The sequence below is a fragment of the Haemaphysalis longicornis genome, unplaced genomic scaffold (genome assembly GCF_048455015.1).
Source record: "Haemaphysalis longicornis isolate Haplotype H1 unplaced genomic scaffold, Haemaphysalis longicornis Haplotype H1 scaffold_9, whole genome shotgun sequence".
In the NCBI taxonomy this organism is placed as follows: Eukaryota; Metazoa; Arthropoda; class Arachnida; order Ixodida; family Ixodidae; genus Haemaphysalis; species Haemaphysalis longicornis.
Window position 1 is genome coordinate 56,026,248 of NW_027526460.1, and position 23,545 is coordinate 56,049,792.

The 23,545-nt window shown below is 46.6% G+C and overlaps 1 protein-coding gene across 1 annotated transcript; it reads right to left on the reverse strand.

Moving 5' to 3' along the window:
- LOC144151549 (protein SpAN-like) lies at positions 1–23,356 on the reverse strand. The gene is made up of 11 exons (XM_077682646.1): positions 22,980–23,356; positions 21,525–21,590; positions 20,504–20,669; positions 19,407–19,533; positions 17,912–17,978; positions 16,918–17,115; positions 14,356–14,485; positions 13,274–13,393; positions 6,004–6,110; positions 1,202–1,323; positions 1–732 (listed from the first exon to the last, which is right to left on the reverse strand). The coding sequence occupies exons 1-11, from the start codon at positions 23,046–23,048 to the stop codon at positions 603–605; spliced, it is 1,302 nt and encodes a 433-aa protein (XP_077538772.1). The 5' UTR covers positions 23,049–23,356; the 3' UTR covers positions 1–602.
- Positions 23,357–23,545: the final 189 nt, after the last annotated feature.

Sequence of the window (23,545 nt, forward strand, 5' to 3'; positions counted from 1 at the left end):
TTTAAAGAATGTCACTTTATTTTGTAACGTTTACAAACTGCAAAGCACGACATTACGTCATGGCGAAAACAGTATTCACAGATGCCACCAATACGCGCGGACATTAACGTATGTTTTGGTGCTATAAGGCTAGCTCCACTTGCCACAGCTGGTTTGGCAAAGCACATTGATGTTATACGCCCTAATACGATAGTTGTTGAAGTGCTAATATGTATGGTATGAATCCATGCGCGTGCCATTCATTGTGTTGTAAGTATAAAGGCGGTCTTCGGTCTCGCTGTAAGTGTTCTGCTCATATACATGCGGGGAAATATTACGGATGGTAAATCTTGGGTGGGGCTTAATAATGCAATAGGACGTTTAGTTTTTTCTTACGGTATTGCTTAAAAGTACGCATGGGTGGAATAGTTTTTACTGGCGTTCGTATGCTTCAATAATAGGGCGATGAAGATGGAAACGTGGTCGTTTCAATGTGGGCTTTTAGTTCGGACACAGTGGAGTCATAGCTCGCGCTATACACTGCCCATTCACATCACCATGTTGTGTGGGATGTAAGAGCGCCGATAGGGTGTGAACGGTCTTCGACGTCACATTTTTGTTCCCTAAGCCGGAACAAACTTGACTTCGACGGCGAATCCACGCCTGAAGCTGGTGTACGGACGGTACTCGATGATGGCGTCTCGGCCAACTGAGGTGACGACGTTGCCAGGCTTGATTTCTTTACCGCAGAACCTGCGAATCGAGCGTATGAATGAACTATGAAGCCACTACTAGTCTGCATGTGGTCATGACGATGATACTTGTCAAAGGCGCTCAGGTCCTCCCCCCTCCCCACAATTATTGAAAAATTAGGGCTGGCTCTAGTCGACAAGATCATTAAAGCTCGTGTAGTGATATATGTATCCCCGTGAGTCTCGGCTATAGCGCATCTCGTGGACGATGTGGCGAAATCCCGCCGAAGCGTCGTTGAATCCTGTTCCGCCCTGCTGGAGAGGCGATTAAAGGACATGTTTGTTTCATGGTTGCTTCTTCAGCAAAAAGGCGAGCAATTATAAGCCTTTATAAAGATGAGACAAGTGGCAATCCCACTTATGCCGCGGCGGTTCCGCTCCACGAAAACGGCTGCGAAGGTGAAGAAAGAAGCTGCAGAAGAGCGAGCAGTGAGCAAGGGAAATGAACGGCGTTAAGTGTCAGCACTTACGTTTGTCCCATGTACAGCGACTGGAGCCGAATCTCGAATCGGTCGTAGATGCAGTACGTGCGAACTCGGCCGTACAGCTCGAAGTCGCGGAACGTCAGCTGGACCTTCCTGTTCGGCGGAGCCTGCAGAGAGATTAGCCCGCAGATTGTCGTCAGCGATGTCCGTTTTTCGCCAAGCATTTTTGAAGGAGCCATGAAGAGAAAACCCAAGTTTGGTTCCTTCAAAAGATTGTCTCGTTAGAATCATACTGACACCACTTTTAGCGTAAACTTCGCTCAAATAAGCTACATAATTAGGAAAAATGGGAATGGTCATGCGACCCACCAGCTCATTTCCCGCAACAGAACCTATGATTTCACATGAGCTAAGCTCTGCGATTGGCGGAGGCTGGCAGAAGCAGACGAAAATTAGGTAGAGCTTACAAACTAGACGAACGAGCGATTCGCGCTTAAATTTAGGGCACATTCTTTACAAAGCAATAAGAATGATGGGACAAACCGTGGAAGTTACGAAAGCACATGTAAACATAGAAGTAGTGATGCGTTCTGCTGTTCGTACTGCGCACAGCATGCTTGGTTTAGCTGCACAGCACTACGGGGCTTGGGGTTGTCTCAGACGACACTGGCCGATTGACGCAAGCAACGGTGTCTTACGTGACCCCATTTGTCGAGCGAGCACTGTTTCAGGGAGCGAATATTTTCTCCCAGAACAAAAACAAGCCAGGTTTAAATGCGGGCAAAAACAAACCAAACGCTTGCCACGGTATGGTGGCGCCATCTAGGTTACGGAACGTAAAGAAACGCGGGAACAAACAAACACCGCTGTACAGGGTGGAGACAACCTTTGAACGGTCCCGTGCCGCCGCAATTGGGCCAACGGGCTCAGCGTTATTCTTTTCGTTTCCCACGGGACCTAGCAACGCGAAACAGACAATATGATTCAAACTTCTTCAGTAAACCGCGTTGCGGCGATAATTTTAGCGCGGTTTTGACACAATGACTTGCTTCGGCGGCGAGCGAGCAACCGAAAATGGCGGCGCCAGCGTATACGTGTCTCTACCCTGTACGGCGGATGCGTGAATGAAGGTATTCTAGGCTGCAGAGCGGTCGGTTCCTGTGATGTCATTTGGGACCACGAAAACGCACGATTGAGCGGGGAAATCAAAATTTTAACCTAAATTGTCTAATTTCTCAGTCAATAAAGCACCGTTTGTATCCGGACAAGCGCTGGGGGCACTATAAAACACGAAATCTTTCGAATAAAACCAACTTGCATTTTCTCTTCATGGCTCCTTTAAATGCAGAGCATTTCAGTAACTCACGATGTCACCCGCGTTGACGTCCGTAGTCGTATTCCGCACCCCTCCCCCTACATTATATAAAAAAAATACTATCCGGCGCCTGGTTTCGATCCCTCGATCCTGCGGGCGGAACGCAATGTACATGGTGCTCTACCCACTCCGCAACAAAGCCGACACAGAATGGGAGGCTACGAACGCGCCTTATATCCTTGACTCATTCAAACGACGTCAAGAGGCTGCTGATACAACGCATTCACTACCACCAACTCCCCAAACACTACACGTTAATGCAATACACCCACCCCCTATGCGACGCATTTACTCGAGTCCCCCTCGCGGGAAAATGGGCCCAATTTTTTTTAAAGCAAAGCTTTACTACTTTGGGCCACTGGTTTTCCCGCGGATGCGGAAATTCACCTTTTGACCTCAGACACACACCCTGCGACACACCCGTTGAAGCGTATCGCGTGATTCGCCGGGCCCGCTTTCGGCACTGCGCACAAGGCCCCGTTTACAGTCATTCTGCTCAACTGATCCGCTCAGCGGCGCGGACCAACCCCACCGCCTACCACGCATGCTCCGCTGGGTCGTCTCGGGCTACGTGATTCATCTTGCCCCCTGCGAAGAGGAATAGCGCGTTCGCAGCGAATGAAAGCGAGGCGGGCCTCCTTCTGTGAGCGTTGCACGGGACCGGACGGCGTTGAGTCGTTGTCGACAATACAGCTACACCAAAGGTTAACCAAGTGAAACAAAGACTGAAACAGACTAATCCAAGCTTTAGCTTTGCATATCCAAAGCTAGCTTGCTAAGCTAAGCTGCAGGTTTTTTTTCTTGCTGGTGAAAGGAAATAAGCGCTAAGGAGGGGGACAGCGGGATGTTTGTCGGGCGCTCATCAAGACGGCTTTATTAACTAAAGCAATAGCATCAAGGCATTGACATTACGCCAGCATGGTCACTGAAACACGAACCACCGCAGTTTCTTTGCGCAAGGACTGCTGTTGCCCATATCGACCTTCAGAGGCAGTTTCATGTAGAGTCAAGCGCCTGTATAACAAATCGTGTGAAATTGCGATAATTGTTCGTTGTAGACGTCACTTCATTATATGCGTCGCGCACTTCGCCGACACCCTATAAAGCAGATAACAATATTGAGAGAAACAATCTTTACTTACATCAGGTTTAAACTCCTATAGGCGAAAAAGAAGTGGAATGGAGTGGATAACTTTATTACAGGAGGAGGCCAATAGGCCCTGTTGTGGGGCACGGGGAAAAGGGGAGGGGAAGATTGTTCATATAAAGTCTGCACTGCACTGTGAGCGTTCACTTAGCACGATATGCACAGGTGAAGTTGTGACGAGGGCACTCTACTACGACCATGATTGGGGTATCCAAAAGGAGCGAACAATTTTCTTCTGTACAGTAGGCCGACGTACTCAGTGCACAACCACCGCCCACATAATTCTGTCGAGGTTCACGGCATGGTGCGATGCGGGGTCAGGGAGTGACGAGATATTTATCTACAGCGCGTAAAATGCCGCTACCGCTTCGCGAGAAGTCGAAAAACTTAGCTCCTCTACAAGCTCTTCATCACTGCTCGCCTGATCATTTGTAGCGTCTTTTTCTCCATGATGGTCTCTGCGATGTCGTCAGCTGTTTGTTCTGAGAAAACCAGGACCTGGTCGTCCACCGAGACGTAATCGTCGGCCGTCACAACCGATGCTGCGTCGAAACACGCACTGCACGTGTTTATCGATTCCTGCAGCTCTGTCGCCCCACTGGATAACTCACGGTCGTCGGCACACCACTCAGCTGCGCATTACCAGGCGTGCGGCTAGGCGTATTCGTTATCGAACAACGATTCAATGATGGGGAAAGCGTGACTTTCTTTGTTAAACAGGCAAAGTCGGTGTAGTGGTCTTCGTTGTAGTGGCGTTCACAATACATAGGAAACGTAGGAATCTGGTCAGGCCATAATGCATACTTCGTTGTACAGGCTTTTTCGTAGTAGAAGCGTTCGTTGTAGGGGCGTTTGCATACGCTTTTATTTTCTGCATTGCTTCTCGTGGTTTAGTGATGCGGGAAGATGCTTCTGATTACAGTGACATATCAAGGGACGTTCAGGGGGTTCCGCCCTGGGGAACAGAATAAACTCGTAGGGCGGTGTGAAAATACTGCGACATCTTTGTGTTAGAGCTGTCACGACCTAGTATCGAAAAGGCATGCTCGACCTCAGCAGAATAGCGGCTTAGCTACTGCCCCGCTTCATCCGCGTGCACGTTCTACGGCACCAATCATTGCGACCCAGCCAATTCATTTTCGACCAATAATTTTTCCATTATTTAACTCTTACAGATTCAGTAGAAACACGCAATCAAAACACGATATTGGATTGATAAAACCAACTGATCTGCTAGCCTTGTTCATCTCTTACACGACGGACAGTGTTTCTAGCTCTTTTTGAGGCGTCGATTCAGACCGGGCATTGATCTAAACGTTCGGCTTACGTTTCTATGTGACTGCTCAACAAGCCACCTCTAGTTTACGCGTAACAATCCATTTCACAGCATCTTCCATGTCGATACTACCTAACCTGCGCTACTGTTTATTCAATAAAGTTTTATCCTCCCCACTCTCGCTGTCAATAGGCAACTCACACGCCTTATTGTCGATGCAGTTCTTCTCTCAATTTGCTCCATACTCTCACTGGGACCTTTTCGTTCCTTTTTCTCCTATTGTCCGTTTCACTTTTCCGTTTCAAAAATGTTCACCTTGCGTCCGTTTCAGTCGTGGCGTAGTTGCACTGGCGAGACCGTTGACCGTTGAATGTGCTGCGTCACATCTTGCCTTCTGCTTTCAGCCAATCAGGGCTCGCTCGTAATGTTCTCTTTGAAACGGACGTGAAGTGGGGAAAACTGAGTATTCCGCCCCTGTTCGTCAGATCGGTCTAAAAATAGTGTCCCTCTTTCCTGCCAATTTTTTGTTCAATTTTATTTCTTAATTCTCGCGCTACTACGCACGCTCGATTATTCAGATATACCTCGCGAGATCGGTACTATTAATTTTTTTTGCTAATTGGGGCTGTATGTAAAATTTGGTCCTGCAATCGGTCTTAGTTCTTTGCTCCGATGCCAGAGTCTCTCGGCCGTCACGGCGTCCACGTACAGAACAGGTAAAAAAATGGCGGTAAAGACAGGGATGGAAGTAAACGCGAACAACGGATGAGCGGATTGCGCTAGTTTGTTGTACATGGTTGCTTACTTCTTCGTTCTTCTTTAGCTGGCGTTGTTTTAATTATGTTACAGTGACTCGAAGACACCAAGCTCTCACTGGTTCATCTTGAGTTGAGAAGGGTTTTACGGCGACAAAAGGACAAGGGGACAGAAGGACAATGTCCTTTGTCCTCTTGTTCTACCTGGCGCCATTCAAGGCGATGCGGCACAAACTTTCACCATTCGTAGTCCTTTTGTAATCCTTCTGCTTGAGAACGGATAGGCGCGCTTACCTGGATCCACCACACACAGACGCCGTCGTCCGGCCTTTGGCGACTCGGATGACCAGGTGACCGGATGGTCCTCGCCCGGATGACGCGGCCGCCGCAGTTGGGCCGAGCTGCAAAGCACGTGTCATTCGCTTGTAAGAAATTTATGGCAGTGTGAACTCGCTTATTTTGGGATTGTTAACTCAGCTTGAGATGGCATTATTAGCTTTCTTGCGTGTGCAAAGGCAGTTTGCGTAGTACAGGCAGAAGTAGCCCTGTAGCCCATAGAGGTACGACAGCTCCCGTGCTGCAATTTTAAGGCGAAAGTCTCAAGTTCCCATTTCCGCAAAAAACAATAAAAATAGGTTCTGCAAAAATTCAGAGAAGTGTCTACTAATGCGTAGCATTGTTATGACGCTTGTCTTGAGAGTGAGTGCTTTACTGCCAAATCGTATGGTTTTTCTTAAATCCTTTCCAAGCCTGTAGCCGAGCCGGGTTTATGTAGCCCTGCCGGTTGCCGTGAGCTTAAGTCGCGGGAATCGGGAGATGCGATGAGCTTCTTCCAGTTCCTCCCATGTACTATGGACACACCCACGGCCTTAAAAATTCTGTGAAGTGTGCGCCAGCTCCTGGAAATGCACATCATCCGGATCCCCGGACACGAGTCCTTCGAGGGGAACGAGGCGGCACACGCCGCTCCCCGCGTTCATACACACCGGGCCGTTTCTCAAGAAGGCGAACTCACGCAGCCCCTTCGCTCACCCAAGCCCGCTACTCTTAATTCATACGCGGACATCCTCGCCCATTACCGCCACGAGCGACGACGCTTCCCACGTGGGTTCGGATCCCATCCTCGTCGCCAATGTGGTGTTGCGGCGCGGTGGGCCGCTATCTCGGAAGGAACAAACTGGCACACATGAAGGCCGCCGTGGGCTACCGACGACTGCCAATATTTATTTTGGACAGTGCACTTATATACACGACAGGACAACAGACCACAGCGCCATCTCTGATGTTGTCACGGAACCAATACAATACACATCCCCATTTATCCAGAGCAGAGGCGGCTGCCTTTCGCCGACTTCAGACAAATTCCTATCCTCCCCCCATTATCCTCCATGCCATGTACCCACCCTCGACTACTCTACGTGTAATTTCTGTCCCCAACGTGGCACCCTGTACCACATGGTATGGGAGTGTCAGCAAACCCCATCCCTTACCACAAATCCTCACCCAACGTACGAGCAATGGGCGGGCCAGCTGGCCAGCTCCGACCTCTCAGTCCAGCGTGGCCTGGTGGAGAGGGCTAAAATAGCCAGCGCGGGCCAGGGCTTCCTGGACTAGAGGAGGCCCCCCACCGGGCGGGCGTCCAACCATCAGCGCCTGAAGCTCGTCTGCATTAATTTTATCCACTCCACTCCACTTTCCAAGCAATCATCTCTACCTACGCTAGTATAACGATTTTCAGATGGAACTTTCGTGAAATCTGCATTATTGTGGAAATGCAAATCATTATACGTTTTAGATTGTTGCGTAATTCTTCTGAATTCTTTTTTAATTCTTTTAAAGTTTTTACAAATTTTGTTGGATCAATTATCTTCATCGTGGCTATTGTAACGATTACATTTAGAACTTTCGCAAAATCTGCAATATTGTGGAAATGCAGGGCCTTATACGGTTCGCCATTTTCCGTAATGTTTGTATATATTTCTTACTTTGTAGTTTTTCCAAGTTTTGTTCGACCAATTATATCCATGTACCGCATTATAATGATTACATTTAGGACTTTCGCAACATCTGCAATATGACGGTTCGCTATTTTCCGTATTTTTCGATATTTCTCTTATTTTTGTAATTTTTTGAAATTTAGTTCGACCAATTATCTCAATTTATGCTGTTATAACGATCACAGGTGGTAGTTTCGCGAAATCTGCATTACTGTGGAAATGCCGGGTGTTGTACGATTTGCCATTTTCCGTAATTTTTAATATTTTTCATATTTTGAGATAAGATAGTTTTCTTAATTTGACATTATAAGTGATGCGAGCACGGCTCGCAACTTCTCGTGCTGCTTTGTGGGCCGCGTCGTTGCCTCCCACCCCAGAGTGGGCCAGGATCCAGACGATGCCGACTGGTTGTGTAGGAGGATTTTGGAGGAGAATTTTTAGCGCCGTAGCCGACATGCTACCGCGAATGAAGTTTTGAACAGTTGTCTTCGAATCAGTTATTATAATGTGTGGTTGCGGCCTGGTGATAAGAGCCAGGTCTATTGCTCCCTCCTCCGTCGTTGCGGGGTAACATGTCCGTACGGTGAGGGAGGTGACTGGCGGAGAGTTGGGGTGGGTAACTACTGCCAGAACGATGCCGTCCCGCGTATCGGTACTCCGCGGCGTCTACATACATAGTGGTGGGGGAGATCAGGTATTTATCTGTAATCGCACGGGCGTGTTGGCACCTGCGCTCTGCGTGATGCACTGGGTGCACGTTCCGCGGAAGGGGACGCATGTGGAGGCAGTCTCGGGTGTCTAAAAGCAACGAAGCTTGGCTTCCTACCATTACCTGGATGCCAATTCGTTAGCGGTGAAGAATGTGCCGACCTGTGTAAGTGGTGGAGAGGCGGCGTAACTGACTAATACCATGGGCTTCTCGTAGCTCGAGGGCAGGGTTGTATATTCCCAACGAGTCGAATCTGGCAATGGACGCGTGGAGGGGGATTTGTAATGCTGCCTTGTATGGCTTTCGGATGCGGCAGTCAATTTTGTCTATTTAGGAACGAAGGAAGGGTGTAGAAGGAAGGCAGGAAAGTTAACCTGGCTAGAGCCTAGTTTGCTATCGTGCCCGTGGGAAAGAGAAAATAGGCAAAAAAGAGAAAAGAATGAATGAAGAAAAGTTGGAGTAAGGTGGCAAGCTTGCGGTAGGGGAGAGAGTGCGTGATCCGACTGATGATAAAAGCCTGAACTTGACGGATTCGTTCTCTCTCCTTGAGCCCGGGGTGCCGGCTAGTGATTCGACGATTTAGGCCAATCATTTGATTTACTTGACAGTTAAGTAAGGGAAGGGGTGCCCTCTACCCGAGAGGCAGTTATCGGCAGGGTCTTTTCCCTCTTTTTTTTCTTTCCTGCTGCGCGGCCTTTGACTCGTGACCTCAGGCTAGCACAACGTCAACTTTTTTTTTGGACGATTCTGTGAATCTTACAACGATATTTTGTACCTTACGCGTTTCATGAAACAGAGATCTAAGGCATTCGCATCAAAAATAATTAAGCCGCGATGGAAAGCCTTAAACAAGGGGAACTGAAATACCAGTAGTTTTTGCTGCTCATGTTACATGTTTTAGCATGGCCACACACTGGCGGTTGTGACCGTGCTCTAACAGGTGGCTTCAGCAAAGGTAAAATTCAAGGGTAGTGGCGCTTGGGGAACCGTTAATATTGTCACAAGAAGGGCAGATGGTTGTTAAACAGAATGCCAGTTTTAATGAGTATGGAGCACACACACGGTAGCGAGCAAGCAGGCAGAACCTCTTCTTGTACAAACAGGACAAAAAAACTGAGACCTACAAGCATTCTATCTTTTATCGTGAAAAGTTTTGAACCTTGTATCAAAAATGGACTTGTCCAGTATATTCAAAGTCTGGAATCCTGATATCGCTTTACAGCTATTTTCTGATGCAATGAATAATTCTGTCGATGACTATGCAACATTAATAACTTCCAATACGCGTTAAAAAACTCCGTACTTCTTGCCTTGCGTAAAAAAGATAAGCTATATAAAAAGATGAAATGTAAACCTTTAAATTCTAATCTCCGAGCAAGCTATAAACGCTACTTTCAAGTTCTGTGTTCGCTTCTTAAAGCCGCCAAGCGCCGCTACTACGACAATGAATTCAATAGGTGTGGTAACAGCATAAAGAAAAAATGGAAATTAGTTAAGGAATTCCTGAATAACGCTACCCAGCATAAGCCCATTCAATCCATTGCTGAAGGCGACTCATCATTTACTGAACCTGCAGATATTGCTAATGCTTTTAGCAATCATTTTTCGGCTATTTTCTCACACCTTCCCTCGTGCCCTTATTCTTCTGACCTTTGGCGTTGTCCCCAATCTTTTTTTTTTCTTTATCGTACTTGTTCTGATGAAATCGAAGCTACCATTGCAGGATTAAAGACTACCGGGCCTGGCTTAGACGGTATTCATGGGATCCACATGAAACTTGTGCGTCGACTCGTCGCGCCAATTCTTTGTTATGTATTCAATTTAATTTTTAAATCAGGATCATTTACACAGGCTTTGAAAACAGCAAAAATTATTCCTCTACTCAAAAAAGGTGCCGCGCGCTTTAGGGATTATTATCGGTCCATATCTATTCTTTCCTTCTTAGATAACGGTCTAGAAAAACTTATTGAGACCCGTCTTTCCCGCTACCTTAAAAATTCAACTTACTCACGCCTTCTCAGTGTGGTTTTCGTGCTGCCCTATCTACTAACATTGCGACTGCATGCTTAACAGACAAAATTAAATCTTTCATTTAAATCTTTCATTGATCGCGGCGACGTTGCTACTGCTGTTTTCATAGATTTCTCGAAAGCATTTGACACCATTGACCATGACATTCTTTTCACTAAACTTGAGCGTTATGGCATTACAGGTCCTGCTCTTACTTTGTTACGCAGCTTTCTTTTAAATAGGCAACAAATATTTTCAGTTTCCACAGCAACATCACGCCCGATAACAGTTAGCAGAGGCGTTCCCCAAGGCTCGATCTTAGGTTCATTGCTCTTTTTAATTTGCATTAATGATCTTCCTCACTCTTTAACCTCTTCACAATTCCTACTGTATGCTGACGACACCACCATTTTTAACGCCCATTAAAACATGTGTACCTTAACCCAAATGCTCCAAGCTGACCTCTTTTTCCTCGAACGATGATGTCCCCTTAGCAAGTTATCTATTAACGTACTGAAAACTTGCTTTCTGCTTTGTAGTTCCCCTCAACATAAAAATTCTGCCATCCCTCCCCTCTATATTGTAGGTGATAAAATTGAACTTCGTCGTAGAACTAATTTTCTTGGGGTATTAGTCGATTCTCACCTTAAATTTCATGAGCACGTAATATTCATTTCAAATACAGTTACGTTCGGTATCAGAGTTTTGATTAGAGCTAGACCATACTTCAACTTGTAAACTCTTCTAAATTTGTATTACGCTTTTGTCCACAGTCACCTAAATTACTGCATTTCTTCCTGTGGTGGTACGTATCATACCCACATCGCACCATTAATAACACTGCAGAAACAAGCGTTACGCATAATTACATTTTACCATCGACAAGCAGAATCTTCCCCTTTGTTCTATTAGCTCCGTGTTGTGCCCCTACATCATATTTATAGCTACAGCATTGGTATTTGTTTCTTTAACATTGTTTTACGATCACCTTGCTTGAGATATTCTCCCTCAACGCATCACTTATAATCTCAATTTAACGCGCTTTGCTTCACGCCAGAATCTGCTACTTTCCTGTATACACACTAACTACGGCAAACATACGATCCGATTCTCCGCCATTTCACTTTGAAATTCACTAACCGCTGATAATAAATCTCTCTTACTCACTTCGCGCTTTCAAATCTAAACTAAAACACTTTGTTAGGCCCTTCTATTTGATTTATTTGTAACTGCAGTATTAGGTATTTTTGTTGATGTGGCATTCATATCCTAATTTTTGAATAGATTGGAGTTGCATTTATTGTTTTTTAGTGTTCCTATTTGTAAGTGTAATTTTTTCTTTGGTTTTTGTATTCATCGTACTGTTTTATGCTGAGTCTTTATTTGGTGACATTGTATTTTAATGTTGTTTGATGTTTATTCATATTTTAAAATTTTACAATCATTATGGGAAGTACTTACCTTGGGACCACCCAGTGCCTCTGTACCCATTCACGTTTCATGTTCACGCTTGGTCAATAAAATTCACTTTAATTCCATTCCTTGAACAAGGTTCCTGGCTCCGCCTAGTGATTATGGCGGTTTCCCTGTAGTCGGCGCGTACTCTTGCGGGTATGATTATAGTTCAAAGTGTGGCAATATTGCAACAAATTATACCTTCGTATGCGTTTTGTTTTCATAGCATTGATCAAACAGGCCCTATAATCCCGTGTGTCGAGGCGTAGCCCCAGTAGGCCTCTCCCACTGTATATCGCACCAGGCTTTTTTTTTTTTGCTTTTTAGGGAGTGGTTACCACCTTGCCGCCACACACATGGACTATTCGTATTTCATCTCCTATGTTCTCGATGTAGTTAGACTCTTACGTAAAGGAGGGCGGCCCGAGATAAATGCCTGTAGAGCAAACGTCGTGGATTTCCCTTCTCTGACGCTCAAGCGGGCAGGGTAATTTGTTGACTGCTTCTTCGACAAATGTGTTTTGTTCAGCTTAACTGAGGAGCACAAGTTCCCAACAATGAACCTTATTTAATAAAAGAGGCGTGCGTAGTTATTTTCTGCGGGTCAATATGCACGTGCAAATAGGCAGCGAAGATGTTTCGGTTTCATTACGGTGCACGCATTCACAGAACAAGAAGTCCGATCCGAGGACACGTAAGCGCTTGTTATGGGTTGCGAATGCGAAAGCGTGAATGTCGGCGCGAGCGCCTGATACGCCTTGCTTCCGCCTCAGTTTGTCAAAGGGCTTTGTTATGAAGTTCCTTGAAATGCCATGCTTCCTGATCTGTCGTAATTCTTTAGAATGGCTTCTATCGGTTTTCTACGCGTTGCGGCGCTGCTGCATCCATCCTGCCTACGTCTAATATGTCTAATAGGATAGTTGACAAAGATGGTGAATTTCGCTGCTTGTCTGTTCGCTTGTTTGGCCGCCTTCTTCCGCCCCGGACTTCATTTCCGGTGTGCTAACGTGAACGGCCAACATTCGCCACTGTCGAGTTAACTCGCGTGCTATGGAACGCATCGTGCCATGGTACACTACGTTCTATATTGGTTTCTCGCCGCGTCCTCTCCCCATACCACTGCCTATAACCCTCCATGGGAAGGCACGCCTAGTGCTATGGAACGTCTCGTGCTTGAAACCTTCTCGCCGTGTCACCTCTTTCTACAGAGATTCTGCACACGGACACTTTCCGGCTCGGGTACCTCCCCTGGGAACACATTAGGGGCGTGGGTACAGGGGCGAAAGGTAAACTAGTTTCACTGTAAAAAGCCACACATGACGCAACAGGCTGGGCTGCCAGGAGGAACAAGTTTCAGAGAGGAGAGTTGCATACGTCTACGCATGACACTCACTGTAGTAAGGCCTCCGCTGCGTTCCGCAGAGCTCGCCCTCGGTGTTTGGTGGGCAGACGCACCTGCAGCTTTGGTCCACGAATCCTTCGTTTCGGCACTGAGGCTTGTTGGTGCATGCGGCTGGAATCGAACAGAAAGGGCACGCAAAAGACTTCAACATCGATGCGCCCGGGAGAACTCGTCTAGGGCAGGGTCGGCAAACTTTTGAGGTATAAGGCTAGGTTTCATGAAGTCGACACGACGGAGGGCCGGACGGCCAATCGAGAGGAAAAGGGGGGGGGGGGGGTGCAGGGGGCTCTGCCGGCAAATACAAAAAATTCAGCGAATTGACAATAATATGTGACAATAACTGAGAATAATCTGGTCAGTGTGAAAATAGGGGACAATGCCAACAGGAAGTGATCAACTGCAAGCCCCTTGGTCTCGCCTCCCGTCAAAGCCCCCATTTAAGGTCAAAACTGGCTTATAGGGGTTTTTACAGAGGAACGGACTCTGACGACGTGCAGGGGCCGCGTAATACAGCCTCATTGGCTACATTTGGCCCGCGCGCCACATGTTGCCGACCCCTCGTCTAGACAATTTTGAGTTTCTTCAAGAGAGTATCATGCGAATAAGGGGTTATCGGGGTAATAAGTCCTAAAGAAAATGCAAATATACCACAGCCTGTTGAGGTAACTCAAAGACAACGAGAGCTCTCCGCCCGCACTAGGAAACCTGCCTGATACTCCTCAACATTTTGAAGCGACATACTGGGTTGCCCTTTGAGAATTCGTGGAATGGCCGCCTTGTGCCGCTGTTTCTCCACCGCCCCCCGCTTCGCTGCTGTGGCGGTTGCTGCATGACAACACTGCCCGCCACCTGTTGTGCTTTCTCTCGACATCTTCCATCACTGCACTTCGCACAGTCTACTTCCACTGACGCAGCCATCGGCGGCGCATGCGCTGTGTACCGGTGACGATACACTCCGCGCACGTTGAACCGACACAAAAGTGCACCCCCTGTGACTCTTGGTGGCCGACGCATCAGAAGTTTACTTTGCACGCTATAGACGTCGGAAGCTAGGCACCAGATGTCTGACTTACCGTCGCACTGGTAGAGAAAGTTCGCTTTGCTCCTGTCGCGAAATGTTAGGCCATTCTGTCTCTGAATCAGTGGCGCCAGCAGAGGATTCACCGGGGTGATGGTCTTCATATCCGGCGAAGCCGCGAACGCCTGCATCGCCAGCGCATCGCACAGTCACTGAAGATCGGAAGGAAGGAATGCCCACCTAGGCACAATTTGATGCTAAAGCATTATGGAGTTTGCGTCAGAAGCCGAGATGCGGCTCCCACGTAATGGCTAAGTATTTCGCACCGCTAGCTTCACGGTTGTAAAAACACAGTTAAGGCCTCTATGGTAGGCAACGCCTTGGCCTGCGCAAAGCCACGCGCAAAGTGGGCAGTGTAGCTGTGGCTGTGAGTGCAATATTCGGTAGAGTTTCAAGCACAGACCGCTGACCTCACACAGCGGCGCCACAATCACAATTGCTCGCAGTGCAATAGTGGAAGGAGCACTCAGCTGCGTTCTATCGAACGTTCATACTTTTTAGGTTCCCACCTCGTATGAAGTACTTACATGAGCTCGGAGTGTTCCTCTACTATTAGGTGGTTTCGTGATACGATGACAGGCTTCTTGGGTTGCACAAGATCTATGTTTTTACATTTTTTGTATACGGTTTTTCTTTATCACACCCTATTTGTACCTGGATAAAAGGTAACTTAAATGGGCGTCAGTGCAAGTATAAAGGCTTACATCGACAATATAAAAAAAAATAAACTAAACTATGATCTAATCTAAATAGAGTGTGACAAGAACTTCGTACGCTCCAAAATGTGATTTTATATCTCGCCAGTGGGCTGCGAAATGAATAGCACATACATATAATGCTTTCAAAGGTAAATATCATTCAAGAGATCATCTTTCTGGTATTCGAAGTTTGCGTCCAGCAGATGCTGTACTTCACGCGCCTTGTCAGTGCAGGCTTTCTACATAGAGATCGTTTTAACAAGGTTGAAATAATTCCAGCATGCTGTAGGCCTCGGGGAGAATTCTCCGAAAATGGGACGTCGTTTTTAAGCGCGTGGCGCTGGCGTTGCTTCTCATCGAGTAGCACCATGTAGTTTTCTGCGTTTCCCCCACCTTAAAGCGACGACCCCCACCCAAGAATATATGCATTTGCATACCAGAACCGCGTCGCTTCAACCCGAAGCCCCATTTTTTGGAGAATTTGGCCCCTGAACGCGCACTCTCTTTTGCACAGCTGGCTAAGTGCATTAATTATTGTATCACCGTACATGAAATATCTTACAAGAGATGGGTATCGCATGAAGTCGGAAACCTAAAAAAAAGGCGGTTTAAATTTTAACACCTGAAATCACTGCTGAGAGTGCCAAGTGGTGTATTCAACAATGCAGCGTTTCAAGCGGACTTTGAAGTTATGTGGCTACAAACTTATACGGTAATAAAATTAAGGTACTGACTACAGTGACGGGGCCCCGTCACTTTAAAATCTGCACTACAGTGACGGAGCCCCCAAAAGTTCCGTCCAGAGGAAACGCAACTCGCGTTGAGAGCAGTCACTCTTGATTTTTACCCAACCGGCCAAACCGCTACCGCTCACTGACTAGCCAGAACACTGATAATTATTAATCATTATTATTAATTACAGATGGTCGGACTAACTCTAGCTCTATCCGGGAGCTCACCCGGGAGCGGCTGAGCAGGGCTGCCTCCCAGTTCTCCCGAAGAGGGGTGGGTCGAGGGGGTAGGTTTGGGGTTTTTCGGCACGCCCGCACCACGTGAAAAATGTCAGAGGAATCTTCCTCACAGTGCGGGCATTCAACGTCGGCGTGATTGGCTGCGGCAAACGCCGCGTGCAGCGTCTTTCCCAAAATGACGCGGACGCTGCAGCGGAGAACGCCTCTCTCCCCTCTCCCAGACTCAGCGTGCGCCGCTACTACCGACCCCTCGTAAACTCTGGAGGGAGCCTGGTGTGTGTCTGTACTATGTTCGCGCCGTGTGCAGGAAGCAATGGGTGAACTTTTTCAACCGTTAGCACTTTGGGCATAAATACGGGTCCCAAACACGGAAGTGTATTCGTTTTGAAGCAGCGAATCAATTCTGTCAATCTGCTCGAGTCCCTTACTGTAACCTCACCCGTAAGTGCATTGTTCCTGTCTTCCTTCGGCTCATCTCTCGCCATGCAGTAAACCAGTGAAATTTTCCTTTCGCCTTCTTGTCGTCACCAAGGCAGCAAGTTTTGCTGGTCGCTGTTTACCACGCTACCTCGCATGACGGAGGCAACGAAGCCCGGTTCGGGATCGCCTTCCAGAATGCAATAGCCAACAACATCGCCACCGATCTAAAGACATTTCTCATGCGCACGAAAAACGCCAAGACGGGGAAACTAAGAAAAAAAATTTAGCTAGTATTTTAGTTCACCTGGCGCAGAGCAGTATTTGTTTGCTCAGGCACATTCTGTACCCCTATCCCGAGTACTGGGCGCACTTGTTGGGCGCGTTCGGAAAACATTTGAAGTGTAGAAAAAGTTGTGAAAGTGTTGCAGGGTCCCTTGAAATTAATGCGGCCACCCGAGCGGAGCGTACCGTGGGCGAGTAGTGCATGACCGACGTGTAGTCGTATCGGGCGCCGTACTGCCGTTTCCTCTGGTCCGGGTCGAACTGGCTGCGCAGGCCATCCAGGATGTTGCCGTAGTTGACCACCACGAAGCGGTTCCGGTCGGCACGGGACTGCTCGTGCAGGAAGCCCACCGCGTGCCCGATCTCGTGCACCACCGTCGGAAGCTGCGGAGGGAGCAGGACACAGAAGATTGATCTCAAAACGACAGGCTGCGCGTAAGAGATGGGAGATCGAAAAAAAAAAAATTACAGGGCGAGGCAGTCTCACGCCGTTGATTGGTTGTAAGGCTTATAGCGGACTGGTTTAGCTCATGGGGGCTCGTTTGTAGCGACTCGCCTATTGACTGTTATAAGCAAGCTGGGCCGTATTTTTGTGCGTTAGCTGCATCTTTCGTCTCTGGAATGGGCAGTCTGATGGAAGGAATGAAATCCGCGTTGCTTGATTCTTCACGAATTGTTTGATCGCTCGCACAAAATGATAAATGTCACGCTAGACTTCCGGCTGCCCCCTTCCGTTGGTCCCCGTCCAAGATAGCATCAACCGTAACAGTCGGCGACGAAACTGACGTGCAGCATAGAACCTGCCTAGTAGCGGGAAATTTGCCGTTGAGGAAGAATGAAGCAGTCTTCTTTTTAATTGCCGCGGTGTTTATAAAGCCACTGAGAACCCACTTTTTTCTCAGAATCACGTGGCAGTAATCTTGAGTGTGCGTCATTCAGTCCCGCTGTATAAAGGCGGGATGCATGCGCAGTTGTGCAACGCTATAGTTCCCAGTGGTTGCTATGTGACGCAGCGAGTGAACCCCGCTGTGCCAACTTCCGGCCATTCTATAGAAAGAACCCCTCCTATTTATATTTCGGTTTTGCAAATATATTTGGTTGAAAGGTGGACAGCAGTTATACAAAACTTTAATCTTCAGCACGAACAGCTTGAAGCATTGCGTTTTTCATTTTAACTTACCCTTTCACAGCCCTCGCCGATCGATATATGCTGGATAGACCCAATGTGACCGAAGCGGGACCAGCACCTGCGGCACGTAAATGCACATAAACACATCAAATCGAAACGCACAAGTGAGTGGGACATCAAACGCAAAGTTACAAGGGAAAGTACAAGTGTAGGACTCCACGTATGGCTATAGTTGTCTTTATTGTTTTGTTTAATAGCCTGGTGCTGAGCACGTGCACATATATGACGAACGTTGTTTACCTATGGCCGAAAAATTGAACCCAGTGGAGCACAGGAACTCTTTTGAACTAGCTTTGATTGATTGATTCTTTGATTGTAGGGTTTAACGCGCTGACGCAACGCAGGTGATGAGGCGCGCCGTAGTGGAGACTTACGGATTAATTTTTACCACCTGGGGATCTTTAACGCGCGTCTGAATCTCGTACACACGGGCGTGTTTGCTTTTCGCCTTGATCATTTAACTAGCTTTCGGTAGTATATTTCATCCAATATTGCACATTTCCGACAAGGTTTTAGAAAGACGCTATCAGTTACTTGACCTGGCCACATCGAAAATTTGTGTAATTTCTCTGTGCTTCAAAAGTATGTACCGCGAATTTGCCTAACATTGCTTCTTACAGCTGCTCTCACATTAGAGGTTAGCAAAATGGGGTACAGAAACAAAGAAAAATCAAAGGGATAGTAGTACATAGACTGAGAAAGGGGCTCAATACAAAATATCGTTGGACATCCAAAGTGAAAACATCGCCGATTGAATCGTGAACGCTGCATTTAGCCCAACCGAAGTTAGTTTTTTCACGCAGCAATATTCATGCTGGGTCACCGAATTACACAAAATGCAGGCATGTAAAGCTCCCTTAGCCATGACGACCCATAGATGGAAACTGCAACAGACGGAAATCGTTCATGGGACGAAGCACTGCGCAAGACAGCGAAAAAGAGATCGGCTGATAAGCTTATCAACGCCAGATATTATATTGCGTAGTCTTTCTGAAAAGTTTCTTGGCCACGCCATTGTGCCTAGGCCACAATAAATAAACAAAAATGGGTTAAATTTCAAGTGTGATGGAATTGTTTGATTACAGTGACAAAATGAAGGTCTTCCGGTGACAATTAACTGCAGAAAACAAATCAGGCTGACTAGAAATGAGAGCTTGAATCTTCCTTGGGGCCTACAATTTTTGGAATAACCATGGCAGTTTTTACAAAAACTGCACATTAATACTGCGTCTGATGAGCAAGGCAAGCGCGAATGTCTAACGAGGTTGTTGTATGAATCCCTCGCCTTTTTTACTTAATTTTTACTCGTTAATTGTGACGACTCGAACAACACTGTTGTCTCTGAACTCGTTGTAAAGTAACTATAATTCCATTGTTCAGCAGAAACTGCTGTCAAAATGCAGGGTTACGAGTGTGACACTGGCACCAGAGAAAAAAGCTGGTAATGACTTAAAATCGTAAACTCTGAAGACATGCATGCACTCACCCTTGGCCTCTTACGAAGAGTATGAAGTCGGTGGTGGTGTCGTCCTGCTGCAGCTCGCGGAACATGAGGCACGTGTTGTTCATCCAGTGGGCGATTGCACGCCGTATCAGGTCTGCCTCGTTCCTGGCTGCGCGTCGCAGCACGAACGAAACGCAAGTATGAATACAGTGAACAGGATGGCGTATTAGAGATACGTACAGCTTTGTGCAACTTACAACTCGGTGAACTTCGAGCGGGGTCGACCTGTTTCATGTGAGCATGTTTAAGTTAAAAGAAGTATTGGTACACCCTACTTCAGCAGTGTGTCTTTTTGATGGTTCAGATCAAGCCTCTGAGAACTATTTTAAGCAATGATGAATCATCCATATAAAACACATTCAACAAAGTCTAAACAAACAACATAAAGCAAATCGGCAAGGTGGTCAAAGACAACCTGGTGTACCATTGAACACAATTACACAGCTCTTCCAAAGGCACAGGAATCGGGAAATACAACAGAGGCTATTCATGGAAACGTACTTGCGAAAAAAATTATACGGTGGGGGGGCAAAGCATAGCAGTGTTGAGCTTAGAGAAGAAAACTGTAAGACATGTCCCATGAAAGTAGCCCTAAACCAATGTAACCTCCCGGTGCTCTGTTTCTGGGTTAGAAACTTGTAACCTTACGAAGCAGCTTATAATATGATGTATATGAACTAAAAAAATAAGGTATAGAAAAATGTTATGTGTTATGCGTCAAGGATGGGGATAAAGAAGGACACATAGTTTGCCGGCCCCAATCACAGAATATCGTGCGAAAGCTGCGTGAATTTGACCCTGCTGAGGGACAGGATGAGAAGCAGGGAGAAGAACGGAACCAGGTGGATGGGAAGAAAATAAAATTCGCGGCCCTAAACCGGGTCCGGCCGAGGGTCGTAGGTGTGGTAGGAAATTATTGGAAGAAGCCTTCGTTTTGAAGCTAACAAGCATTAATTTCTGATGATGATGGCGAGAAGTAGGGTGTTACATCAGAAAGGTTGCCACATTCGGCAGCAACTCGGTAATTTCTTGATATCTAGCGCTAACAATGTTTCCTTCGGGGTGTTAGCTTCACTCACAGCTTTCGCTGATTTTGTAGGGCACTATGCCTCCTGGCCAGGTGAGCGGTCGGGAGGGCGAGATATCGTACATGTCGAGCAGGTCCTGTTCGCTCATGAGCATGTCGCCCTGGAACATCACGTGGCCGTTGTCCAGTTTTGGAACCTCGTGCATCATCCGCTCGAACTGCGAAAGGGGAGGCAAGAAGAGAGTTAAGTATACAGAAAAGGGACTCCGAAGTGGCAGCCGAAGGATAGAGTCCGAGAAATGCGGTCGATGTAAACAAACGTTTCTGCGGTTGTCAACGAGTCCAGGAGTCCTGAATGTCCATTGCATCGTCATTTGGCATGAAGATGCGATCTACAGAGTGGTCGACCAGGATGTTTTCCCCCGCAACTGCTGATACGACTGGTGCAGGTCAAGAACGCAAAGTAAGCGCTAATTAGTTAGCCTGAATTAGCATGTAATGGTTCAAATGATAAAATTTTGACTGTCGGCTTTACGCGACGCAGGCGTATCCGACTTATCCGTCGACGTGCAGTAGAGGGGCTATGATTGAAGTAACCACTTACGGGTTCTTTGGTGGCTAATGTGTGCAGGGGCACTTGAGGAATACGCGCTGTCACATATACTGCCGGATGTGCACGTAAGCGAATGTATTCGTCTTCACCTGAACCCCTGAATAATTTCGGTGGTTCAGCTTTTCTAAATTACGGTAGAACTGGATTTCAGCATGATCGTATTTTTGCGCCTTTCTCTGCTACTAAGAATTTGTCAAGTTCTAACGCATTGAAGGTTTCTGTCTGTATTTTATTTCGCACTATAAGTCCTTATCTCTATGGCTCATTTACAATACAACCAATACATTTACAATACAACCAATACAAGTACAATCCCGCCATTTTTTCACTGTTTTCATTTTGTAGGCTCTTGGCTATTTTTAAACTGTTCGGTGAACTGTTCACACGTTTTGCATGTTTCTACAACTTAGCATTGAGAGCGAGGCTGAGAAACGCTTCTACTTCCAATACGTCCACTCACCATTTGCGTTTTCTCTATTTTCTCTTCCGTAACTTCGGGCTTCCCAGGGATTAGGCCTTCAATCGTCTGCGCAAAGAAATGCAGCCAGGATGAGGCACATCAGCCATGAAGTCAATCAACTATGCCTTACGTAGAAAAGTTCTGTCATTGTAAATGTTTACAAGAAATACTTTGTATATGCCCCAAATCTCCGGTGGTTCCAAACTTGAGATTTTTATAAATCAGAAGGCGGGTGAAGGATCCAGGTATCCAAGTTGCATGGTTCTTTCGGCACACATTTGTCTCTGGCAATAAGCTTTCATCGTTCGTTATATAGATAAGTTCCGTGCGGACCCTACGTTAATTTTTCCAAATGTTACTGAATTCTAACAGTATTACCGACCAAATTTCGATACCGGAAAGTAAACGATGCAAGTTATTCATATCCAGGTGATATCTCTTGTTTTTATGAACCATCCAAATTCACGCTTTTCGTCAGAATAAACAAAACAGACTGGCCAATTCCCTCGCGCATTGAACCATGCAAGTATGTTCATTGATTATTTATCAGCTCTTCGGGTTAAGTAGACGCCTATTATAGTTTCGGCGTAGGAATGCCTTTCTAGTGTCGGGGTATCGCAAATATTAATTTAGGGAATGCACAGTCAAGACACATGTTACAAGGGTAATGACCGAGCAATTTTTGGAGGATTGGCAATACACCTATTTGATTGAGCTTTAAATTCTCAACTTCGGTTTAATCACGTTTAATTTAAATTTTAACTTTTAAATGAGACTCTCATTTAAACATGCATAGTCGCCTGCATGAAAAACGCAAGCATGTAACCGAAAGAATTGAAACATTAAAAAGACGTTAGTTTCAAATCGTATACGGAACAGTGCACAATGCAGCAGTATAAGCAGTGCACAAGCACTAAAGACGAACAAAATGTGCCAACTGTCAGCGGAATACACAAGGCTAGTGACAAGTTCAGAGGACCTAACCAACGTATGGACGCATGAACGAGGGCCCTCAAAAAATATTTCGTTGCATAGGCTCACATCATGCATGAGGGAGTTTCTCGTAATCACAGAACGTTGCTGATACTGTAGGCTCTTCTTGTGTACAAATTACGCTCCTATACTGGCGGAATTTGTTGGAACAAAGTATTTTCATTGTGCGCGCGTCTACGATAGCATATTTGCAAACAAAGGAAAGCCAACATTACAAACCGTAAAGAAAGCTTTTGCAGTTTACACGGACTACAGAGGGTAAGTAACCAGGAGGCAAAGAATATGAAAAAGAGTGAAAGCAAACGCACGCTTTAAAACTGTTAGTAAATTTACTCCCGGTAATTCGGAATGAGCGCAAAATAATGCAGCTTACCGCGTTTCTCTGGCGCGGTTTACGGAGGGTTCCTTTTTTTTCTTTTTTCAATTCAAAAGTCGAAAAGAGCACAAGAAGACGGTTCTTACCTCTTCGTAGTGCGCCCACGCCAGCCCAAGGATAGCGTTCAGTATCGTCACGCGTCTTGCCATTCCCATCGTGGTTGCGATGTCCGCTTGTGCCTGTTACGAAACTTCTAGCAGGGAACGAGGTCCTTATCCGAAGGCATCAACCGGACAGGATGCGTAGCCAAGAAATGATGTTTAGTAGTTTTGAATCAACACCTGCTTTTAAATGAGCGGCAGTTAAACACTTTACACAGGCTTTTGCAAGGGAACGGTTGAAATGTCAATTGTTGAGGCTGCGGGCTTGTATGTTGCTTAAAATCGCCTGTGAGCTGAGCGTAGGTGAACGTACGACTCGCCCACCGGTGGTGTAAAGGTCTCATCCCCGGTGCCCCTGTAAGTTTTGGTTTATACCCCCTCCCATCAGGAAGGGTGCGCAGGGCGGACGTGTACGTATGCCAAGCGAGAACGACGAGAGGAAAGGTTTTTTTTTTCGTAGTTTGCGCGGCATTTTGAACGGAAAGCGATAACTGCATACCGCGCCTCAACAGGCTTGCCGGGCATCCTGGGCGATGTCTGCATTGGGTGGG

Bases quoted from the DNA above. Each gene is read 5' to 3' on its own strand.
- LOC144151549 (XM_077682646.1), bottom strand. From the start codon at position 23,048: ATGGGAATGGCAAGACGCGTGACGATACTGAACGCTATCCTTGGGCTG. The intron at 21,591-22,979 runs GTAAGAACCGTC...TTCTTTGCGCAG, and splicing joins CGTGGGCGCACTACGAAGAG to ACGATTGAAGGCCTAATCCC. The intron at 733-1,201 runs GTAAGTGCTGAC...CTCGATTCGCAG, and splicing joins TCGCTGTACATGGGACAAAC to GTTCTGCGGTAAAGAAATCA.